Below are 25,861 nucleotides of genomic sequence, written 5' to 3'. Positions count from 1 at the left end.
TATGTAGCAAGGTTAAACATCTTCTTTATAAACTGAGTTGTACCAGCCTTTTTACTCTTTTCATTTGCATTTATTTAAACACATTTCTCAAAACATTTGAGTGAAATTGGGCCTCCTTTGGTAAGCAAAGGACCTGAAAATAATATTTAAAAAATGAACAGGCAAAATCTTCAGTTAATCCACAACACAGGTATAGTGTTCCCTTCTCTTTTCCCGAACTCTGAAGCACCCCGTTTTTCCATATAGGCTAAAAGCTAGAAGAACAAGAGTACATTTGTGGTGGAATGTATTGTAACTTGCTGATAACTAGTTGAAATACCATTATCGCCTTGTAACAGCTGTAAGAAATAGCCTTTTTAAGGCATACATTGTGTAACTCTTATCTTATTCCCTGCTATATATAATACAGATTATTACATAAAGGCCAACAAATCCACATTTATATAAGCATTAAGCATTTACTGTATTGAAAGTTCTTTAGTTCTAATACTAGCAGTATAGAGTTACAGAGCATAATTTTTAACACTTAATTGCAGGTATATTAAGTATATGGTATGTTTCATGGACTGGAGGAAAATGGGCATTTTTGTCTTGAATTTACTACTGACAATCTAATCTGAGCAGTTCTGCTAAGCATTGATATGTTAGAAAGAAAAGTAAAAACCAGACTTTATTGTTGCTTTTTGCCATTTGGTAGCATTTTACACACAGGCTTCGATCTTCAGAATACCCTGGATTCAGTAGAAAAACCTTTTAAATGAAGTTTTGTACAATAGAAACTTCTCAGCAGTCAAAATTTAGACTGTAAAAAAATACATGCAAAACATACTTCTCTGAAAACACTTAACTTTGAACAAAGCACCGAACTACACAAATGCAGAATGAAAACAGCATTTCAACTCCACCAAAAGTAGTCATCAGAAAAGGTGTAAAAGTCACCTAACTTCACTAGGCACTGTTCACTTTTTAAACAGGAGACAATAAAAAATATTGTCCACAAACAATATCCCAACTCTAGGGCAGGTTTCAGAAAGTCTTCAACTTCATGCTTTTTAATAGCGACCTAGGAAGAAAAGAAATGTTTCAATACTGAGAACTGATCATCAAGTATATACTTTTAATGTTGAAAATTTTAAGACTATTCTGCCACCAGGAAATTCCTATGTACGAGATCCCCTACTGTGAGAATAGAAGACATTCACATAAGGGTTCCACTAAGAAAACCAATGTTAAACAGAAATAGCTGGGAGTATAACTCAACCTGATGGCTAAAGGTTTAAGTCACTCAAATGTTTCCAAGCTGTACAAAAATTGTACAAAAACTGTAAGGACTTCTTAAAAAAAAAAACAACAAAACTACAGGGGGGGAAGGTATAGCTCAAGGGGTAGAGTGTATGCTTAGCATGCACGAGGTCCTGGGTACAACCCTCAGCACCTCCTCTAAAAGTAAATAAATAAACCTAATAACCTCCCCTTGCCCCCCTGCCAAAAGCTACAGATGGTGACATGACATACATTTGCTATCTTAACTAGCAACAGTAAGATGACAAGGGTTGTTTTCATATACTTCCTTGAACCCTACAACACAAAAATTGGGGAGAAACAGGGGAAAGTATTGAATCAACCCGTTACCTGCTGTGGTTTGTTAAGTCAGGGCAAGCCTGCTATTAAAACAAAAAAATCGTATCAAAACTTACGAGGAGAGTATGATCGAGATCGGGATCGTGATCTGTATCCTCCACGACTATAGTAAGGAGAAGGTGACCGTCTTCTGTAAACAAATGTCAAGATCATCTAAGACTCTACAGATTACAGTTAGACTAAATTGACACATGAAAATTATATATGGTCCCTTTATCAGTTTCAAAACCTTTCAAAAGGTCCTTATTGACCTTCAAAAATATTCCATCGGTCATGGGATGTCAAGGTCTGTTTCAGTCCTGAGAATGAAGCACATAATCAGGCCCAGTACCAGATAATCTAACTACTGGAGATTGTCAACAGATCAAATATAGCAAGGCATATATTCATTCAATCTGCTAACTCATTTTAAATTGTTAAGTAGAATGTTAAAGAAAAAAAAAATTCTTACCACTAGTTTTAACCATACCCCATGAATGATACCCAAAATAAAATTTCATTCATAGTACTTCAAAGTGATTTAGTTTTACATAAGACTGACTTGAATATTCACTTGCTTATTCTGAGATGCTTACAAAAAGCTAACAAAACTATCAGGAATAAACAAAGAGTAAAATATTATGGGTTCTTAGTTTATACCATCATGGTACCACTGACTAATCACCTAGTGTAAGCCCAATTAATTTCTGTAAACACACAAATTAAGCCATGTACACATTATCATTTGGCTTCAGTTTAGTTTAGTTTTTATGAACTTCATGCAATCCAATTTTGTGCAACATGACATAATTTAACTACCAAAATACTAATAACCACGTTTTATGTGAGCCATTCTACTAATACTGTTACAGATTTTAAATCTTCTGGTATACCTATATATTTGATCCCTGTCTTGAGCGGCTCTCCATCCTCCTCCTCCTCCACCGCCTCCTCTGTGTAGGCAGAAAAGAAACATATATTCATTTTTAAAGTTTTTGAAAGTATACAATTCATGCAATAAAATTGTGACTCGAGAAGTGAGAGCTAGTTTCCTTTAAGTGATAAACAGCTGCTTTTGCCACCTTTTACAAACCAGCAAAGAGCTCTCCCTGGTGGTTAAAATAAGTATTAGAAGTAAATGCTCAAGTGAATGAAAGTAAAAATAAATTCTAACACCCTAATCTATGCAGCCTCCACAAATCAATCCCTTAAGTGTCACTTAGTACAGAAATGTCATTTTTAGCAAAGTTTCTTTTTGTCAGTGATAGGTATCAGGACTGTCAACTTCTTAAAACATTACCAAATGGGGGGCAGGGTATAGGTTAGTGGTAGAGTGAATGCTCAGCATGCCCAAGGTCCTTAGTTCAATACCCAGTACCTCCAATCAATCAATCAATAAACCTATTACCCTATTACCAAGTAGTCTTGGGGGTGGGGGAAGGCAGGAGACATCCACACCTAAACACCACACTAAAATTAGGTATCCAAAGAAGGATAACTGCTGTGGTCAATACTTACTATGCAATTTACATTTTGACAAGACAGGCTCTAAATTACCTGCTGCTGCTAAAATAAAGGAGACTTTCACTTCATTTTTACCTTTCAAAATATTTCCAATATCATGGGCATTTCCCTACCAACTCCTGAAAAATGTATTTTTGGTAATAAAAAAAAACCCCATTTATCACTGTTACATTAAATTATTGCCCTTAAGTACTTGTTTGGACTCTCAAGAATCAGTTTTTCCTGCCCTCCAGTGCATACCTTAGATACCAAAAACTTGCTTTATAAAGCAATGGCTTTCAAAATACAGCACATGAAACTCACTTTATGGTCTATAATTTTGTTTGCACTGTCACATTTTAAAACAGGGATTTCAGCTGGTTTACAACTTGCTGTTTAAAACATATACATATGAAGATAAGTTAAAAAGACATAATACCTAAAAGTCTGCATTTTAGTATTTAAGGTAACGACTTTATCAAAGGCTAAAACTTAGGTATAGCACTGCTTTAAATTAGGCTGCAACTGAGTCAGGAGAAGAGATAGTTTGTCTTTCAGTTTTGGGGGCTACTTAAATTTTGTATTATGGTTAACTTACCTGTATGATCTACTATAATAGTCCCGATCATCATAGCCTCGATCATATCCTCTGTCATAGTAATCCCGACGGCGTGAGCTGCCACTATGAATAACAAATTAGTAAGATTTATCTAAATTTGATTTTACCTTTAATAGTGAAAAATGGTCTGATGACGAACATTTAATTACCCAGCAAAGGTCAGTATGTTATTTCTTTATGATAAAATGGGATGCGATCTATTCAATGGTATCAAAATTTGTGCCACCAACAGAATGTTTCCACTGAACATAGGTTTAGCCAGTCTGAAATTCCAAAGATCCTCCCGCCCCCATCATGCATAGCTCTTCGAAGTTAAATTGAACTGTATATCAAATTTTAACAACCTTGAAAATAAACTTACTAGGTAGGTCTCCCCATGTAAATTCCTGGTGTTGGGGTATGTGGTCTTTTTGTTATAGAGAAATCAACTCTGATCCTACGTCCATCAAGCTCCATTCCATTGGCACGCTCTTTTGCCTTCAAAAAACCACATAAGTTGTCATATACATCCTGGACAAAGCCCCGAACTATCCAAAAAATAACTATACATAAAGTCCAACTGGAGGTTTCAGGCCAGAACATTATGGGTTTTCTGTCCATTAAATATTTGTAAAAGCTAACCATAAAAGCCCAGAGAAGTTTGCCTAATAAGACAAAAATGACAGTTTAACCCATGCATACTTGAAGTAATTATTCTACTTAACTACAGTTTGACAGTGCTTGCACCTCTAAATACATACATACATAGTTGACAAACTATGACCCATGGGCTAAAAGTAAGAATTTAAATGGCTGGGGGGGGGATCAAAATAATATTCTTCATAAATGAAATTACATGAAATTCAGTTTAGTTACCATAAATGTTTTATTGAAGCACAGCCCCAGTCATTACTTTGCATACTATATATGGCTGCTTTTACATTACATTACAATGGCAGGCAGAGTTGAAAAATCGTCACTGAGATCTTACGGTATACACAGCCCAAAATATTTACTGTCTGATCCTTTACACAAGTTTATGGATCCCTGCCTGCTATGGAAGCAAAAGGCTAGGATGGAGAAAGTTTGAATTACATGTATTTCCTTCATCTAGAATATACACTAAATGAAACAGTATGCACTTAAGGAAAAAATATCCCAAAGACTCAGCAGTTTGCTCACAATTTATTTAAAGAACCCCCTCTCACCTGAATAGAATTTAAACTTCTAATTCCAATTAATGCTATTTTCTAGTTTGTTTAAAGCCTCCAGTTTTTGGCACTGCTGATTCAGATACAAAATATGCTGTCTTTCAAGTTAACTGCGGTCCCATGAAAAAAGAAAAAAGAAAACCAGGAGGCCTATACTGTTAATAACCTTGGGCAAATCCTATTTATATCTCTCAGGATCAATTATTACCAAAATGAAAATGAATGCCATCTTAAAGCATCCCTTTAATTAAATCTCTAATACTTGCATTCAGCTTTCAATTCTTCTTTTAGTAAATGAACTTATACTCTATTTAAAAATTAGTTTATGGTTTTTAAAAATTAGTATAATCTTCACAAAAATTGTATAAACTATGTAATTTTATTTAGGGCTCAACTACTAATCTCAATATTGATCTCAGAAGGCTTGTCATTAAGTTTCTCAAGCTTTTCCCTTGCTTATACTGTCCCTAGAGATTTCAGCTATCATCCTTATGTGTATCTAAAGTCCAAATTTCTTAAATGTGGCCTAGATTCACACAATGATATATTTTTAGTCTACATACTAAAATGTTTTTTATTTTGTAGATTTTGCCTCAAATCAACATCAAAATATAAAATCACTTGCCAGTATATACTCAAAACCAGTTCCTTTCACCTGAGCCACGACTTTTATCAGCTTTTTAATCAGTTTTTCTCCATTTTACAAAGTAACTCAATGTAAACACAGGTTAAATTTTCTAAATGAGCGTATCATTATCTAAATATTTTACAGATCTGTATTGAGACACATATCACATCTGGAAACAGTCAACTACACTGGAATTTACTTCAAATAATGTGGTAGGAGACCAAGTTGGAATACAGAACCAACTGTCATATTTTTGTTATTCTGCATACATTTGAAATTTTCCAAATTAAAAGGCTGGGGGAAAAGTTCATTTTATTCACTTCAATAGCTGTTCTCAGAAGAATAGATTTCCTTTAGCTCAAGGTACAGTTAGAAAAGGCAAAAATTGTCCTTATCCAAGTACTTGAAGTTAACAATAGGACTGGTATTTTTACGAAGTTACAAGACTTTTACTTACTTCCTTGGCATCATCTACGTTTTCAAAATATACAAAGGCAAATCCTCTTGAACGTCTGGACTGCTGGTCATATACAATAGACACATCAGCAATTGGGCCATATTTAGAGAACACTTCTCTTAGATCCCTTTCTGTAGTGTACAAGCTCAATCCAAATACTCCAAGACAACAGTTGGGATCAGGATTTGCCTAGAAATAGAAAAATGGATTTTAAACTTTAAAATGTGTCGTATTTTTTTAAAGGGATCATGCACAAATTAGCCAAAAATGCCACAAATACTAAAGTAGATAACTAAATTAAATACTATTTAAAAAATTAGTGCTACAGCAGCACCACAAGCAAGTTTAAAAATGGGCAGGAAAGATTGTAAATAATCAAGTGGGGGTAGGTGGGGGGGAATAGCAGTTCATATTAGTAAAAAACCTTTTTTTTTTTTTGGAGATTGGAGGGCAATTTACCCAAAGGATTCATCTTCCAGGACTTTATTCTAAGAAATGTCCACACACTCACAATATGCACACACAAGGATAATCAGAATAGCACTGTCTCTCTAAGCCAGAAGGAAAAAACTATTTAAAATGTTGAATTAAGATATACCACCCACACAATGGGAGGCTCTAAATTGTCAAAGATACGGAAGAGCATGTTCAGCTTGATTTTATTTCTATAGAAACATCATATACATAGTGTTCACACACACACAGAAGATACGTACCAAGCTTTAACAGGTATTAAGCAGCTTGAAATCATTATAATAAAAATTATGAACCAAATGTTGCTGGTATTCCAGTTGCCATAATGAATTTGCCTAAAAGTTTCATTTATTTCACACACATATTTACAATAGTCAAATTCCATCCCATTTTCACACACACACATCCTATAAAACTATTCGGATTATACAATGAAATCACAGTATGAACACACTAAATGCCATCTCATTTGGAACTTCTCATGGAAGGTAAGAGCCTTAATACCTGAAAACTTCCTTATAACTAAATGGGAAACTCAGGAAGAGCATTCTGTAAAAACCATTTAAACAGACCCAGAAAATTTGAGTAACATTATCATGGAACATATAGACATGTTATATAATCTAGTGTACTATTACTGTACCAGTAATGCACAGTGGAGTTTTAACTTAACAGGCTACCAATATGATGCCATTTTGCCTATATGCGACTGATAACTCAAATGCAGATTATTACATGGAAGACATCTTTTTTTCTAAGTAAAAGACAGACTATCTCAAAACACTAAAAAAAAACACAAAACACTAAAAAGCTTCTACAGGTAACCATGCTAAAGCTCCACTGTCAAGTATCAGTTTTGACATCAAATGAAACAAAACACAAGATAGAAAAGATTATTATAAAGTGGCTTTAGACAGCCCATTGCTTCAGAAACGTTATTTTTCATCTTACCCGATTCCCAACATGACGCCTGCGAGTAGACATGGGAGAATGACTATGGCTATGTCGTCTTCGATAATCTCTACTGTAAGATCTGCTACGGGATCTTCTATGGGAGCGGGACCGAGATCGTGACCTTGTATAATGCCTTCGAGAACTTCTTCTGGATCTAGACCTGAAAGACAAAGGATTCAAGGTTATGATAGCTGACAGTTAAGATACAGCTTTCAATTCTTTTACTACTCTATTCTAGATTTAAAACTCCAAAGGACAGAACACACAATCCAGGCATATACTAACATGATACCAACAATTAGGTGGGATCAAGACTTTTCTTCTGTATCTAGTCATTTCAACTCTGCTAGGAAGAGTTCCAAAACCACTGCTATCTAAAGCTCTCTTCCAACATTTCTTAAAATAATTAAGATAAAGAGAATGAATTAACAAACTCAGTATCTTTTGAAAATCACAAAACATGCAACATTTCATACTAGCTTGATCTGTGCCCACCTTTCCCCATCGGAATACCACCCTTTATTTTTGTTTCTTGCATTATGCCCCACCATTCGCTTAAAATCACCATCACAGTAGTTCTCTCCAGCAGTATTAAAATCAACCAGTTGCTCTTTAACTACAATGATCATATGAACTGTCATCTAAACCAGGGAGGACACACTATGAGAGAGAAAGGGAGTGCTGTTAATTATGCCTGACAATAGGCATAAACTGGGGCTGACCTGGGCAAACCAGGAGGTATAGCCTACTCTTGACAAACATAAAAAAAAAAAAAAAAAGTGCGCTGTTAAGGCATTGTTTTATATATACATGTATGTCGTACTAGACTATACCTATTTATCAAGAATTGAAGTTACTGAAAAATCGGTATTCTGCAGTCTATTCGCAATACACTAATAAGTAGTTTAAGTTACTTAAACTCAGAGTGAATCCTCACAACAATTCTGAAGAACTGGTACTGTTACTAACTTGCCTTTTAGATAAGGAAGCTAAGATTCAAAAAGGTTAGGTAATCTGCCCAAGCCAGAAAAAAATAGAGGTAAGATTTGAACCCTAACACCAAAAGCCCAGGCTCTTAACCACAATCTTGTCTCCCAGACCTTAAGATTAAGTTCATTTCTAGTTACCACTGTTAAATAAGCCAACAAATGATCTAACCTCTCTATCTTCCTAGTTTACAAAGCACACACCAATTTCAAAGCTAAGAGTAACAAGATAATCCCACAACAGTCTTTCTTACCTAGATTCAGATCTGGACCTGGACTTTGATCTGGAACGCCTGGAATCTTCCTTGGAGCGAGACCTTGCAGGGGTATGCCTTGCAGATTTCCCAGATCCATGAGCACTTCCACTTCTGGAAGCAGAACGGGATTCCTACACGTAGATGTCAAAAGTTTAATTTGTATACTTTCTGGGCAATTTTAAAAACAAATAAGCTGTGGTGAGATAAATGGTGAGGGAAAGCAATCCCCTTCCAAGATAAGAAAACACAGGTAAGGGCAGGAACTGAATATACCTGGTATAATAGTTGCACTGCTCCAATTGACGTAAGCCAATTAACTTGAACTTCCACCCTTTTTTTGGAGCAGGGATAAGAGTTAACTGACCCCACTCTCTTCAGAAATGGGTGCCAAACAAAGCCAAACAGTTAAGGGAACTGCCCAAGGACTGTTTTGGGAATGTTACTCCATAAAAACTAGGGTGAGAAAGAACCTTATTAACTATGACACCTGTACCTTATACCTATTTCAATCAAGTCACCAGCAATAAAAAACTATAAAATTCATAAAACTTATTTAAAATGCTTTTGATTCTTTTTCATAAGACCACAGAATTTCAAGTCTTATTTACTGTTGAGTGGGGAAAAAAGACAAAGATATCTTTCAAGTCTCAGAGAAAGGTAGAAATCTAGTGGAAAGCAAGGACCAGCTTGGAGGACACTAGACCTGAAGACCCTGTCTGTCTAACCATGGTGGAAGGCCCCTAAGAATCTGAAAGCAACCAGATGGAGCTACAGTAGAAAGGCAGTCAACTGCAGAGGTAAGAACTGAGAGGGTGCCAAAGATGTACAGCTTCCTAAGTGGAGATGAGCCAGGGCAAATGGATAGGGAACTGGAAATTAGCAGTTAGAAAAGTTACATAAAAAATATATTAAAACCAAAATAGATCAGGGGCTCTTAATGGAGGCTCAGTAAGGGAGGAAGTTCAGGAACTGTATGTTAAAACCAAAATCTAGATACTGTATACCCACAGCTTTCCCTATCAACACTGGGCTAGCTGGTAGACAGGTAGTACAAAAAAGACCTCTAAAAGGAACTAGCAAAGAAATGGGTAAACAGGACAAGTTTATCAGTGACCAAAAGGCATGTAATTAACTAATTAGTGGGAAAAGCATAAATACAGTAAGTACTGGATCCATGGAAATATTCTGCCAAGGCACCAGAACAAATAGTGGAAAAGACAAGAGAATCCACTCAGTCTGATAGCTAACCAAGGTAATATCATGCAAGACAACCTTTATTTCAGGTTATCCAATGCAGGCAAATTAAAAGGCATTAGTTTAGTGAATCCTCCTGCCCAAGATAGAGCAGAAATAACCAGACTCAAGAATCCACATTACAATAAATCACTCTTGGGGTTAAGAATCAATGTTGAAGCTGCATAAAAGTTATCGTAAGAGACCTCCTTATGTGGTAGACCTTCAGAATACTCTGGCCATTCTTGAAAAGATAGAAGATATGAACTTATTTTAAATCACAGACCATTTTATAGAGTATGTTCTGTGACCTATAGCATAGTGGAAAAAATTTGGAAGATCCTTCTTATGATGCTGAGGGATCAAATTCATATGCAACACAGAAAAGACAAATTAAAGCTTGAAGTTTAGAACACAGAAGAGTAATTCAGCAGGCAAAGTGAGTTCTGGTCTCTACACTTAAAACAACTCTAGAAACTTTCCAGTAAGATTCCCAAGTTATTATAAAACATGTTGTGAAGTGACATGAAATGTGACAGCCTCCTCTCCTTTCCACCGTAAGTTAGTAAAGAGATTCCAAGAAAAAAATGGCATTCCTCATTATTAAGGGTAATAACAGCTGCTTTGGACATTAAGGAATAATTAAAAGATACACTATGGCTTTAGGGACCCCAGTTAACAATCCCTTGGCTTTCTCTGGCAAATATTCTGAACACTCAAACATTTAAAAGCACAATTCACCTCCTTCTCTCCTTGGACAAAGAAGTTCTCAAAAATGGGGGGTACATTTTCTGCCATCATTACAACAGACAAAAGCTAATCTAGAAGAGAAAGTAGAAATAGGGACCCCAAAGTTACTTACTAAACGCCTTTGTTTATTCCAATGCTAGAAAGATTACTTCATAGAATGATTATAACCTTTAATGGAAAAACAGAGATAACAACTTACTCTGGCAGGGAGAAAATATGGGTGCCTTACAGTAAGAGTTAAAAGATAACCAATACAGTAACTGTAGTTAATAGAAATCAGTCTAGGGATCTGAAAAAGGCAGAGAGAGTAGAAAATCAAGATCATCTTTTAAGCCTCTTGCTTCATTAATAGAAAAGTCTTTTTCCAAGCTCAGATGCTTTATCAGCCTGTCCAGCAAGAGAGAGGAGAAAGTACTTCTTGCCTAGGAATAAACCTTAATGAGGTTTCCCCATGAAAATTCGAGCAGATCAAGGGTCCAAGTTATAGTATTTATGAAATTATATTAAGACTTTTCACTCAACCTCTAAAACTAATTGGCTATACGCAGATGCATTTTGTGAGCAATCTTTTCTTAGATCAGGAAAAAAACAGAATGCAAAGGCTTTCCCTTCTGTACTGACATTAGGCTAACACAGAAACAATGCCTCCACTTCCTACCTTTTTTTGTCAGGGAGAGTCTTAATGTTAAAACCTTTTGTAATTATGTTGGCCATTAGCTGGTTTGGAAATATATGCAAGGATATTTAGCCTGTCTAAAAGAAAAGACACCCAAAATTATTAGCCAAATATAAAAACATAAAGTTAACTTTAAATCTTAGCCCTTAGTCCATGGTCAAATCTGTAAAAACAGCTAAGAAAGCCCCTACACACAAGGAGAATTCAAAGTCTACTCTCAGGGCCGACAAAACTATTAACTGTCAACATACTAAAAACCTACTAAAAGAAGCCCTACCCTGAACATCAATACCTCAAGGAAAAGGGTCATAAACTTAAAGTTAGCATGAAAAACAGAAAAGGGAAAAATTCCCCATAAATGGTTCAGGGAATCAAGTTCTTATAGATTGGACCTTAAGTCATATACTTATATACAACCTACAGGGAACACATCAGGTAAAAACAAACTCAGCCTTCCAACAAAATACCAACCTGTATCTCCCTGTTCTGAGAATGGCAGTATCTTACAAAAACCTTTTGAAAGATGCCAGAAGTGGGGAAAACCATCCAATCGCTAGGTTTCTCGTATTTTAAAAACTGGATGAAGTGAACTAGATTTTGAACAGTGGCTCCTACAGGTATACAGTAATCCTATCTAGCATTTGAAAAGAGATCCCTAACTAGAGCTTATTTCAGCAGGTCTGGAGTTAGTTGGGCATTTTTCCTTTCTTTAAACTTACCACACGTTTAATTATGCTTCCTATCTGAATTTTTCTTGGCAAAGGCATTTTCCCTGGAAACTTGTTTTCTGCCATCTTCTCTGTCCTACCTGCTCCTTGGCATTAATCAGCCCTCCTGGGACATGTACCTTATAGCTTGCCTGAACACAAGAGTCCTGTTTCCACCTTATCCTCCTGGCAGGGAGTGAAAGGAGACACACTCAGAATCAAAGATGCTTTGCCCAGGGCAGTGGGGGAAGCTGGGTGGAGAGAAAACCTGAATGGATGATGCTCCACTAGCATCAACGTTTATTTTTGCTTTACATCTTTCCAGTTTGGTCCATATAATCAAATTCCAAATTGCTTCTCTCCCTTTGAGGTATAACAAGTATTTTCTCTTCTGGTTCCCAAGGAACTTTCAGGTCTCCTGATAAAAGAATCCATGTATTTATATCACTTTTGCTTTAACTTTCTACCTAAATTGTAAGTAATTTTGAATGAAAAATTAACATTATCTAATTTAATGTTATGAGTTTGTATGTGGCAAATTTTAGAAAGCAATAATTGGGGCAAAGCAAATGCTGGAAACTACATCACCTATAAACGGGAGTAATTTTCTTGCTTGTAAGATACAGAGGAAAAAAATTTTAAGCACAAATTTTACACTAACAATAGGCCCTAATGTCTCAGAAAATGGATCCTTCTAGAACGTCTTTTAAGTCACTTTTCCCCCCAAGAGCTCTATGTCTGACAATTCTTGGAAAGCTTTTTAGGTTTTCATTTCAAGGAGAAGTGATATTCTTGGCTTTCTCAACAGAGCAGAATACTACTGAGTATTATTTTGACACACATACTCATCCCATCCAACTGAGGCTAACAACACTGCACCAATCATTTGATTCCTCTACTCAGCTAAAACAAGAGTAAAACACACAGAAGGGGAAACGACAAGAACTTTCGGGTCTGTTTTCCCAGTAAGTGGTGGGAGTGAAGAACTAGATATAGCTACTTAATGATCTACACCTCTCACATCATTTTAACAGTTAAGTGTTAATAGCAGAAAATGAGAAAAGGGAATAAAGCTGATTTATGAATAAAGCACCTATTACTGCCACTTTTGAGTTAGATATTCTGTTCACTTTTGTGACCTACCTCATTCTAAGGGAAGCCCCTATAATTTTTTTATCAGTAACCTTAGTCATTCAGCTGGAATATATGCATTAAACAGAAAAGAATTAAGAATCAGCTTGTGAATTTAGCATACATGCATCTTAAAGGTAGGGCCTAAGTGGTCATAGCTTTCCACTATTGCCATCTAGGAAAAAAAAATTAGTGTTTTTATAAATGCCAAAAGGAACTATCCTGTTGAATGCTTTGCTTGGATTTTGGGGGTTTGCTTCTGTAAACATCCTTCTTTAGGAAAACTCTGACAAACATATATTGCTCTGTACTGAAAGATAGGGGTCAGTGCATTTTAAAAGTCTGGGGGTGGGGTAGTGGCACAGACCACCAGCCCCAACTCCAGAGGTACTCACTCATGACCCAGGACTAGCAGAGCTAGACAGATGAAAAATCTAAAGGAGACAACATGAAGTCAGCTGTTACCCAAACTAGAGAGCTCATTCCTGCCTATTTGACTACAAAGTATTATTTTAAGTTGCATTTCAATCATTTGACTAAGAAGTTAAAATAAGAATTACCTAATTTAAACGTTTCCCCTGGAAGGCACTTCTTTACCCTGTATATATTTTCTTCTATTAAACAAATAATGCATGCATGTTTAGCAAAATATACAGGGACACATAAACAGACTAGTAATTACTTAGCGTAGTGCTTTCTGATTCCAGATTACTTCTTATCTTAACTTCATTTTTATTTCTTTTCTTCATTCTTCCGTTTCAAATTCTGACTTCTTTCATCTTCCCCACTTCACACAAATTGCTCAATATTCTACAAGTGGGACTTCTGGTCTGATAATTAGCATGCATTCTTTCTTTTATTTTTTCAAATTTCAGCTTCACTTATTCCTGAGCTTCAAATACTCATTTATAAAACTTGTCAAATGACGACTTCCGCATTTTCCTTCTTCAACATTAACCTTAATAGAAAAAGAACAGGATGAAGAATATTTTAAAACTCCAGGATAAAATCCAGTGCCAAAACTGAAACTAGAAAAAAAAAATCCCTTTTGATGTTTTTGGATTTTTAGAAAAACTAGAATATGCACCTCAAAAAACTGAAACTAGTTTCCTGTTGGTTCATATATATAGTAATCAAATCTCATTTGTCTACTCCAAGTAGATTTATCATGCTTAAGCTGAATGTGAAGTGCACGACTGAACATTTACTGTTCATCTAACACTTTAAGAGCTATGATTACATTTCACACTTCTTATTGTATTTATCAATAGAAAATATACTAAGTGTCAAAAGCACATCTCTAGTCAAAAAGTGACATATTAATACAAAAGTGCAACAAAGGAAGGCACGGACAATTCATTTGCACAATGATAACAAGGCTCAGGGTTGAAGAGGCTTAACATATTGTGACTCATCTAGATAAGATCAAGAATGTATTTAATGCCACATTTTTGTACTGCATAAAGAGTTCTGTAGAAAAACAATGTAAGGGAATCTGAAAATTTGGACTATAGTGTTTAACCCACCCCTAGAAAGCTGCTCTAGTGAGATTTTATCAATGATCCAACCTACTAAATTTAGAACTAAAATCATAAAAAGACAAAATCAAGTCAACCGACTATATGCAAGCAGCTATGAAGGAAGCAGAACGAACTTGAATCCAACAATGGTGTTTTCAAAGATTTTTGGTAACCCCCCCCCAATGAATATTGTTAAAATCTTCTGCAGTTCAAAGGAGCAATCCTACTTTTAAAGGTGGCAATATTGGGAGAAAAATTATAGCTCACCTACTGAAATTATTAAAAAGACTCAGTAACATTTAACAGATCAATAGTGTCTACTGAACACCCTAAACAAATACTGCCCTCATAAAACATCCTAGTCTTCCTGCACTTCACCATATGATCTTCCATTTCACTGTTAACAGTTTCCTCATAGTTCTAATTTTCTTTCTGAAAATAAAACTTTCTTAAAAAGAATCTTACTTATCTGATCACAAAGACAACCATGCATGGCTCTGGTGAAATGCTGTGATGTCTTTTCTAAGAGGGTAAGATAATTTTCAGCCTAGTTTTTCAAAGTCAATTATTGCGTATTTAATGCAGGGAAAAATTTAAATAGCCTTTTTATTTAAGGGAGTCACACTAATTGGTTTTCTTTTAATATCCATCACTAAAATGTAATGGGATACGTTTACTGGCAGCACAAATGTAATCGTGGAATCAGAATGCCCAAGCAGGTTTTCTCTTAAGGCCTCCTAAAATTTGTATACAGATACAGGGCTTAGATGCAGAAGATACTGGAATAGCGGCCAAAGCTCCAGAAATCACAACTTGTCAATATGGATGCCTTCCTGCTGTTATTTCATCACCCTCTCCCAACCTTCTTCCTTTTATATTCAAAGAACAAAATAAGCTGCTAGATAATGTAAATATTAGGTTCATTTAAACGCATCTAAGTTCAAGTGGCCACTTAATGAAACCAGAAGAGCAACAACTAATGTTATTATTGACATATGGTTAAGAGGTCCTACTTAAAATTGTTCCATCACAAACAGAATTTTTGTTAAAATGATTTCAGGGGTTACAACTGGAATTCATATAACATCAAAAACATAGGCAAACTCAGGTTGATTGACAAGGTAATATTCTAAAAACTGGGAGGGGCCAAAGAAAAACTCACTGATTCTGTTATAAAGATCAATGCTCATATCAACATTAAGAACTATTTTATTTTTTCTGCAGCTAAACTCTACTAGAGGGTTGGCTAGATTAAAAAAAAATCCTCAAAGACTGAGAATACTTTCTGAAAAAACTATCATCTGACATACCTAAACCAGCTCTTAAGTCCATCTTTCAAAAAATCTCTTGCAGAAGCAGTAGACTCTATTTACATTCATAAAACATTTGGTGCTTTCCAGCAAAAGTGCAAGTTCAGTTCTACTTTTCCAGAAGACTACCTTTTATTCTAAGCACAAAAATCAATTCAAAAAGGGGTCCTCATCCATGCTGTTACATTCAGCAATCTTACTGATAAAATTCAGAAAATAACCTCCAAAACCCAATTCAAAGCAAAGATTTTTGAGCATTTGTACTCTAGTTTGTTATAAAGACCTCCTCCCCCACAGCTGCTTAAAAACAAGACTAAGTCACAATACCTAATTCTACCATGACCCACACCGCAAAATACTAAATTGGATCAAACACCTGAAATTCCCAAACATCACCACCTCATCACTGTATCTTTTAAACAATACAATTATGTGTAAAAACTGACCAACATAACACACAATACTAAGGCTCAAAAGATATATACAGTTGTAGCACTACCCTTCTCTTGGGCAAAATGTGCACTATGAAGTATTAATACTTATCCCTTAAGCTTTGGGTTTTATTGGAGCTAAGAAGGGGGAATGGCTGTATAAGGTGAATTCCATTCAACACATCTCATTATCTGAACTCCTGTTCAACCTTTGACAGACAAAGCTGGTAGTACTTACCTTGTAATCACTTGTAATTTCAGTTTCAAAATGCCACCTTCTAGGTCCAGACCATATCCACAATATTTAAGTCTTAGTTAAAACCAAGAAAAACATTCTTCCACCTGGTTTCAAAAGATTTGTACCTAACCAGACTCACAGTGAAACAAAACAATGTGAACTATTTCCTCCCACCCAAAATTAATTCAATACTTTAAAGAAACTTGGTGCAATGGCTACAATCCTTTAGGAAGAAACAGACTGAGAAGTTTCAGTTTTGAAAATTCAAATTTAGAGTTAAGAGCTAAAAACAAAGAACTGGGAAAAAAAAAAAACAAACCCCAAGATTAAGCAGAAGAGAAAAACTGCAGAATCTGAAAAGCAGTTTGATGGAATGGTATCCAGATGCTATTTATCTCCATAGAGAATAAGACTAAAGATAATATACCTATATTGCAAACACATTACTTCTACAAAAAATAAGCAATATTCTATCAGTGTTTATTGTAATACTGATAGTGACAAGTTAAAATGATGTGGTCTAAAAAGCATTTCCTTACTTAGTTTCTGGATTCTCTAGGTAAAGACCCACTTGTAGAAGCTAAAGAAATTAGGAGGATAGGACATTACAAGGTGCCAAGACCCAACATTCAAACCTCACCATACCCTAAACACTGTGACGGTTACTGGGCTGTAAGATTTATCACTCCCTCAACATTACCATGCAACACTAAACCTAGCTACGAACTCTATCATGTTCTTATTCTTCCAAATTGTGAAATGACATAACTGCTAGCTAAGAAAGTCCCCTTTTCCCAAAAGTGCTAGTCAACCTCTTGGGGGTGGAGAGGAGAGGCAATTTTGGGCAACTACTGGAAGAAACTTTAATTTAGAAATTAAAAATATTTTACTTTACATGGGTATGACCGTATCAGGGAAATCAGCTTTAATTAGGAACAAATCTTCAATTTAAATCTATCAACTCTGACAAGGAAAATCCGATATAGGTAAAATGTAGATTCTAACAGTGTGAAATGAACAACAAAAATTCAGGAACGCATACACTGCACATTTAAAAGACAAGGGAACACAAAGAACTGCATCTCTGAGTGCCAATATTCACAGTAAGTACACTAAGAACAATCAGAGGATAATTTATTCCCCATTCGTACCACTCCCCTCTCCACTCCCATCTGTTTTAGGAAGACAACTTCTAAAGTCTAAAGGAGCGAGGGAAAAAACATTTCCAGAGCTACTGATGGGGGTGGAGAATTCCAGCTGAACTGAAAAGATGTCAGTGACATTAACACTAACTGATTAGACCTCTAAGTATTAGTGACCTACATTAACAATTTGGAGTGTTTGAAAGCTTAAGAGTGGAATGAAAGTAATTTTTCAGGCTCCAGAGAAGCTATTCATACCAGGTCATGTCCAAGATCATCATCCTGAATGCAACGTTTCCCCCTACCGTTTTTAGGCACTTTCAAAAGTTTTTAACAATCAGACCCAACTGTTGTACCTAGTGTTTTTTTATAGGACTGTATTTAAACTGCAGTATTGAGCTTTATGGTTTTGGCAAGCATTTTTTGAGAGTCCAAACCTGTTTTTTTTAGGGCTATTCTAACCACTTCAGGTTCCAATACACCAACTTGAAAGCAATCTACACACAAAATAAACACCAAACAAAACTATGTGGAGATATTCTACAACTTCAAAGTCCAGAAATCTCTTCCAGGAAATCAAGACTCTTATTTAAGACAAAAATACCAATTTTTAACACATAGTTTTAATTTATAACTTTCTTTTCACAAGAATTTAGTGAATATCCGTTTTATGGAACAGGATATGAGAAACACTAGGATATATATCCTAATAGAAAATGCCAGTTCAAAAATTTGATTAGTTGGAGGACAATGTCTCTTGACCTGTCTCAATCAAGAACCTAATTCCTGGAATTGTTTCCTCCTTTAAATAAAATATAACTTCCTTTAGACAATTTTTCACCTTCACAAGCACACCATCACAAGTAACTCAGGTTTATTCAACTTGAGAGTCCTCCAGTCAGAGACCCTTCTGTGCTCTCAAAACAACAGTAATTTTAGTAACTTTAGACCTTAAAAATTAACATTTGTTTCCCAGTCCAAATACCGATGCCTAGTTTCAACAGTATATTCAACTGGCAGAAACCATAAGCCACAACTTTAATAACTTGTGAGTTTGATCCAAGCTTTCTTACCCTAAGAAAGCTTAAACGATCCCACACACTGGTGATAGTGGATCAATTCTTACGGAAAGGAAAAACAGCCAACATTCATCTGAATAGGTAAAAGCGGAGCCTGATTAGTTCAAATAAAATCAACCAGATTTGGTTCCAAAGCTGCACCGTAAATTCACTAAGATTCCAAGAGTTAAGATAAAAGTTTCTAATAATGCCCCTGTAATGAACCACCTAAAATCCGTTTTATAAGTTTGCTAAAATATTTCAAGATTTACCTGAAAATAACAGGTAACAGACGGTAAAGACACGCAGTTTAATCCTATCAAGTTAAAAAAATCAAATCAAATTCTATGGGGCTTTTTATTACCCTTTTCCTAACAAATCTCCTTAACCTCCAAATATTGAAGATTCTGGCAAGCCTTACATTTTTGCCTGTTTATACCCACAGCCCTGCAACCAAGCTTTATTTTACATCATGCTTTCAAAGCTCGGGAACTGTCTTATTTCTGCAGTTTATTCAACCCTTACCGAACTCCACATTTCGGAATGGAGACTTAAAGTGTACCAACACAAGTCGTGGCTCACTGAGTCTGAATGTCTCAAAACAAAGGAAACAACGTCGCCATGAATTGTTGCCCGCCAATTTCTCCTCCATCCTCCGGTGGGGAAAATATCTACTTCATAAAACGAGAAAATCCCAGCGACTTCGCGATCCACTTGGCACCGACAACGAATTTTGGTCTAAAAGCCCTTTCAGTATCAAAGAAAAGCACTCCACTTAGGTCGAACAAAGCCCGCGCGCAATTCCCTCAAACTAACGGGCCCAGAACTCAAGTCTACCTCAGACGAGATTTCCCACCCTAAAGATACCCCAGTAAGACCCTCGATTCCATCCCTTCGGGGCCCATAGGAAGGCCCTGTCTCAATCTAAATACCAAGCGAAAGACCCCAATTCACACTGCGGGTCCGCCTCCGTCCCCGGCGGCGGGTCGCGCCCGCGTTGACGCGCGGCTCCTCCGCCATTTTGTGCCTCTGGCAGCGCGCCCAGCCCGCCAGCCCAAGATGGCTGCAACGAGGCTTCGCAGGAGAGCAACGGCGAAACTAGATACCGCTCCCCTCCCCCACCGCCGAGGGGACGCAGCGGCCATTTTTAATCTCTCCCCCTGTTATAACGGAAAAAACCGCCGTTTCGGGTACGGGGCCACCAAAACCCGCCGGCGGCCTCCTTCACGACTAAAGCGACTACCCACAAGGGCTCTTCAATCCCTGACTCCCATCCTTCCCGGCCTCAGACTTCGGAGCCTAAGTCGCCCCGGTCTCCCGCTCCGAGGCCGACGGGCCTGGAAAGAGATGAGAGAAGCTGGGAACCACACAGCCGCCCCCTGCACCGGCCCTACGTACCCGCTCGCCGTAGTTCTGCTCGCCGCTGTCGCTCATGACTCCTATCTGCCTTCGCCGCTCGATGTGCTTCAATCGAAGCTGCCAACCTCTTGAGCCTTCTGTCTAGAGGCTCCGCCGCAGCCTCGCACCACGCAGTGGTTCCTGAGCCGCTGAGAAGCGAAGCGCTCCGTACCGCCTCCGCACGGGCTCTAAGTCTCCCGGATATGACGCGGCGCTCTTTAACCAGGCCCCACCCCTTCCCAGAAGGCGCGCTTTCTTGGCTCCACCCCCTCGCTCCCCGCTTTCCCTTTCCAGCAGTGGCTTGTCCCTAACCGGACGTGACGTAAGCACCGCCCCTCGCGCAGCGCTAACCCCATCTCCGGGTTTCTCTGAGGCGGGAAAGTAAGCGCGCCTCAGTGGTGGTCGTCATGGAGCATAGTGAAGTCACCCGCCGCGCCTCAATTCCTTGTGGAACTGTACAAGAAAACCGTCCTTGGGGGCAGAGGGAGGCGATGCCCTCCTTTTCTCCCATCCATCTTTCCTTTCTTCCGCTTTATTAGTTTCTCTTTTTTTGTGCCTGCCTTTGGTTGGAGAGGGCGGTTATCTGTATACTGGATTCCGTGCTTTGCTTTTAAATAGGTAGCCTCAGTTGTGGATCTTTTCTACTTGAAAAAGCTTCACTTGAACATCTGTTAAGTGCCGAAACACTTTACCAAGACACTGATGCTCAGAAGTCAGACAGAATCTCTGATCTGAAGACTTAGGTGGTCTAATAAGGGAGGACTGTTAAGCATACATTTGTAAACAATGATTTTAAGTGTTAGAGAGATGTATGACTATAATGGTATCACAAAGAATGAAGATTAATTCTGCCATCACCCCTATAGCATGATAGAGTGGAAAGAGCCCAAATTTGGAAGTTCCGACATTTGTCTGCGCCTGTTATTTCCCCATCCATTAAAAAAAAAAAAGTATGGTCTCTGGCTGGTGACGTACTTTGATAACAGGGCCATTTCAGTTTTTTAAACAACCTTCTTGAGTTATAATTCGCATACCATGCAATACTCCTATTTAAAATGTACAATTCAAGTGGTTTTTATATTTACAAAATTGCGCAACCGTCATCACAAATTTAGAACAGTTTTATGGCCTCCCCAAAAGAAACCTATCATTAATAGTCATGTCTCATCTTCCCTCACACTTCCCCACCCTCACACGTCTAAGGAATCTCTAATCTTCTTCGCCCATAGTTTTGCCTATTCTGGACATTTCATATAAATGGAATCATACGTGTAATATGAAGTCCTTTGTGACTGACTTCTTAGCATAAAGTTTTCAAGGTTCATCCATGCTGTAGCATGTATCAGTATTTCATTCCTCTTTATGGCTGAATGATATTCCATTGTTTTGGTGTATCACATTTTATCTATCCATTCATCAGTTGGTAGACTTTGGGATGGTTTCCACTTTTTAGCTATTATGAATAATGCTGCTATGAACATTCACGGGCAAGTTTTTGTATGAATGTTTTCAATTCTTTTGGGAATACACCTAGTAATGGGATTACTGGGCCATATGGTAACTCTATGTTTAACTTTCTGAGGAACTGCCATTTAATTTCAGCCACCCTAGTGAGTGTGAAGTGGTATACCATTGTGGTTTTTATTTGCCTATCCCTAATAATGATGTTTCATGTGTTTATCAGCCATTTGTAGATCGTCTCTGGAGAAATGTCTATTCAGATACCTTGCCCATTATTACTCTTTTTATTATTGAGTTGTAAGAATTGGCAATTTGATTCTTGCTTGGTTTAAAATAGTCATCTGGAACAGCATCATTATTTAAGATACCTGAGACCCAGAGATTTGGTGATGACTCAAGAAATGACAATTGTCTGCTCTTTTTACATTCTCTCCACAGCCAACCTCATCTGCTTTCATCCTTTCAAAGGATGCTTTCATCCTTTCAATCATATAGGGACCTATATGCCTTTGGTTTTCAAATCTATATTTATAGCCTTGAACACCACTACCCTTTGCAGTTACTTGCTTAAAGTCTAGTTGCCTACTGGAATATTCACCTGCTTATTTCAGAGGCTTATACAAATTAACATATCCAAGATTAAAATAATTGTTTTAATAATCTATTCCCCCTTTGCCCTCTAAACATCTCTGCTAAAACTTCCTTTTCTTTTCCCCTCATTTAATTAGCTAATACATCCCATCAGTTTTACTTCCCATATTTTTTTTTCAATTTATCTTTTTTTCCCCCCTCCATCTCCCTTGCCATCATTTATCAGGGCTTCATCAACTCACTTGTCTGGTGAAGTGCAAATTATCTTAGAAACTAAAGTGTTTGTGGAGTTTTACCTCCTGAAACACTGTATTTCAAGTCCTAGTAAGAAGAAATTGGGTTATAAAAAGATTTAACCCATTACCTTGGAGCTGGAGTCATAGTTCACAAAGATAAAGCGAAATAGGGTGTATGTGAAAAAAATAACTGTAGTACACTTTTCCCCAAGAATTGTGTTTGGAATTTTTCAATGATCCTTTGTACTTTTGTGCATTTAATAATTTCTAATCAAGGCTAAATATTTGCTATATCAAGACCATGTATGTGTCCCCAGACCTAGTTATTTCCCTAGGTCTGGTTTTATAAATGCTGGTGATAAACCAAGAAAAAAATTTCTAATCATAATGTCAGCTAGGCTGTACCATTTCTAAACTTTCTGTATCCTCCCTGAGATGATGAGATTAAATTTATTTCCTCCTTTTTAACACCTCCATAGTTGTCAATGTGACGTAATTTAAAAATAAGTTAGGAGCAAAATGTTAATTGTAAAATCCATGTGAGTCAACAATATTGGTGTTCATTGTACAATTCTCTCCACTACGTTTGAATTTTCACAATAAAATGTTAAGAGAAAAAAGTATGTCATGTCAAGTTATCCAATGGCTTCTCATAACTTTTAGGACAAAGTCCAAAAACCTTTAAAGAATCTGCAATTCTCCGCATGATCTGTTCCTTATCTGCCACTCTCCTCCTTGATTACTATGCTATAGGCAAATAGTTTCTCCCACTCCATGTACCCTCAACCCTGGAAATTTGAATGAACTGTTCCCTCTTCCTGGAACGTTTAACAACCCCCACTCCTGACACATACCTAAACCTGGGCTCCTACTCAGATCTCAGGCCTTGTCTTGCTTCCTGGTTTATATTAGATTAGATCTCTTGTTTATATGCTCATAAGCACCCCTCATATCATTCATAACAATTGTAATTAAACAATAGTGATTATACAATACAACAGTGATTATTACTTCTGTGATTTTGGCTTTTGTGTCTGTCTTTCTCACTAGACTACATTCCTTGAGGACAGGGCTCATGCCTAGTTTGTCCACCTCTTTATACCTGGTACCAGTGCCTGGCATGTGGTAACACTTCAATAACACTTGTTGAGTAAATGAAAGAAAGCAAAGTATGAATTTAGAATTTGTTGGGTGGGCAACAGCGTGCCTTATAGGTCCCTGAGGAGGGGGCTTACTTGCTGAAAGCAGATAAGATTGTCCTGGTGAAGACATGGAGGTCTAGCTGGAAGGCTTATGTGTCAGTTCATGTCTGATCTTCAGCATAGGGCCTAGATGATGAATGAGTGGCTGTGTGGAATGTGGTTCCTATACAGTAAATATGAGGTGAGGAGGATTGGATTCCCATGGCAGCAAGAATGGAGTAGGTAGACTGAAAGAGTGCACCTGACTGGTCTTGATGGGAATATGAGAATAAAAGGAAAAGAGATAGTAAAAAATGACCATGAAAATTTTGTGTCTTGGTAGGGGATAATCATGCAGGAGGAAATAATGTGCCCACTTGGAAGTACTTTCTAACTGAGGCGTACTCCCACAGCTTAGAGGAAAGCCAGAGGCCAGCCCCAAATTTAATTGTTATGTCTCCTTATAGAGTCTAGGCCCTCTCCCCCAAGGTCTCTTTATATTAAATTTTCTCTGTTCATATTACTGTGTAGTTTATCTCTTCTGATTGGACCCTGACTGATTCAGAATTGCTCCCAGGAGTAGTCCCCCAAGATACAACTGGGCTGTGGAAGTGAAGGAGAGAGAAAACCTAGACCAACTTCTAGGTTCTGGCTTAGGTGACCAAGTGAAAGGACAATGGTGCCATTAACTAGGAAGGAAAATAAGGGAAGGTGGGGCAGAATGGTGAGTTCAATTTGGGACATTGAAATGAAGATGTTCAGTGAGTACTGGTTATTACAGTCTGCAGCTCAGGGAAGATCTGGGTGGAATATATATACAGAATTGGAATTAGCTGCATAGAGATGGACAAGAAAACCTTACACTGAATAAGCAAAATCCTCAAAAGAGTGATGTGGAGGGGGTCTTCACGTAACAGACAAGAACAAACCAGGCTCCATATTGGATCTATTCTTTTAGTTCTGAACTTTGCACTCTATTGCCTGTGCTTAGTCATGTTGGTTCTGTACTTTTGTCTGAAAGAATGTTGCCTATAGCCTGAAATAGACATAAGAGTGCTTTTTCAAAGCTTTACCTCTCAGGCTTGACCTTTAAGGCCATAACACTTTTCATTCATATAGAGATTAAAAAGTGGCAGAACAGAAAATAACATTTATCTTGTTGGAGGTTTACAGGAACATCTCAACCTTAGCTACCTGGACAGCTACAAGAACAAAGGATTATCATATCCCTTCTAGGGTTTGGGTGGCACCAACCAGCACCCCTCTTATCCCTAGTATAAAAAAAAGCCTAAATTCTAACTTGGGTAAGGTGAGTCTTTGGGACATTCATATGCTATCTTCTCAGTCTGCTGGTTTTCTGAATAAAGTAACTATTCCTTGCCCCAGCAACCGGTCTCTCAGTTTATTGGCCTGTCGTGTGGCGAGCAGTATGAGCTTGGACTCATAACACTCGGAGAACAGCAGTTAAAGTAACTGACATCTGTTTATTGTTTGGAAACATGAATGTGGAAGTCAAAAGTTGGAGACTTAGTCAAGGCTGATTTTCATGAACCAGCTTAGAACTGTGGGGAAATTAAGAAAACATTTGGTTAGTATGATGACTATGGCTGTATAATGTAAATAGTTGCAGTAAAATAACCACTTTGGAGTGTCCTGAGCACTAAAGAAAAACTCAGTTTATAAAAAAATAAAAGAATTAAATTAGAGACTTTCTCCAGCTACCTAGAGAAAACTGGGAGAGGGATAAAAGTAGCAAAAATTAGAATACCAAAATAACAAATGTAACACTCAGGCATTTAACATATAAGGAAAATATTTGTTTTAGAATTATTATTACACTACTAATATAGGCTGGGGATAGAAAAATTCAAACAGTAGGTATGCAATGTAAAAAATGAAAATTCTCTTTCCCATTCCTTTTTCCTTTCCCAGTCTCACTCCTCAGAGGTTACCTCAGTTAAACAATTAGTGTATAAAGTTTTAGACCTTTGATAGAAATATAAAAAAATTTAAATAAAACACATGGAATCATGCCATACACATTCTTTTATTTTAACATGCTATTCTGCCGCTTGGCTTTTTTCACTTAGCGATCTAAAATATGCTAAAT

The 25,861-nt window shown here is 37.2% G+C and overlaps 1 protein-coding gene and 1 non-coding gene across 4 annotated transcripts; one reads left to right on the top strand and one right to left on the bottom strand.

The window, feature by feature from the left end:
* Window positions 1–651: 651 nt before the first annotated feature.
* On the bottom strand, window positions 652–20,488 carry TRA2B (transformer 2 beta homolog). Of its 3 annotated transcripts, none has more exons than XM_010959196.3 (9): window positions 20,283–20,488; window positions 8,686–8,819; window positions 7,443–7,605; window positions 6,018–6,206; window positions 4,104–4,219; window positions 3,722–3,805; window positions 2,514–2,573; window positions 1,698–1,771; window positions 652–1,063 (listed from the first exon to the last, which is right to left on the bottom strand). In XM_010959196.3, exons 1-9 carry the CDS (start codon window positions 20,316–20,318, stop codon window positions 1,053–1,055), a joined length of 867 nt encoding a protein of 288 aa, XP_010957498.1. In that variant the 5' UTR covers window positions 20,319–20,488; the 3' UTR covers window positions 652–1,052. The 3 variants fall into 3 exon arrangements, with proteins under 3 accessions (XP_010957498.1, XP_045375700.1, XP_045375699.1); XM_045519744.2 differs by having other exon boundaries at window positions 1,698–1,768; XM_045519743.2 differs by lacking the exon at window positions 652–1,063 and having other exon boundaries at window positions 1,687–1,771.
* Window positions 20,489–22,821: 2,333 nt separating this feature from the next.
* LOC123618137 (small nucleolar RNA SNORA72) lies at window positions 22,822–22,934 on the top strand. The gene has a single exon (XR_006726542.1). It is a non-coding gene; the product is annotated as a small nucleolar RNA SNORA72 (small nucleolar RNA).
* Window positions 22,935–25,861: the final 2,927 nt, after the last annotated feature.

This window comes from Camelus bactrianus, chromosome 1 (assembly GCF_048773025.1).
Source record: "Camelus bactrianus isolate YW-2024 breed Bactrian camel chromosome 1, ASM4877302v1, whole genome shotgun sequence".
In the NCBI taxonomy this organism is placed as follows: Eukaryota; Metazoa; Chordata; class Mammalia; order Artiodactyla; family Camelidae; genus Camelus; species Camelus bactrianus.
Note: the sequence above shows the minus strand (reverse complement) of the source record. Positions and strands in the feature narration are given on the sequence as shown.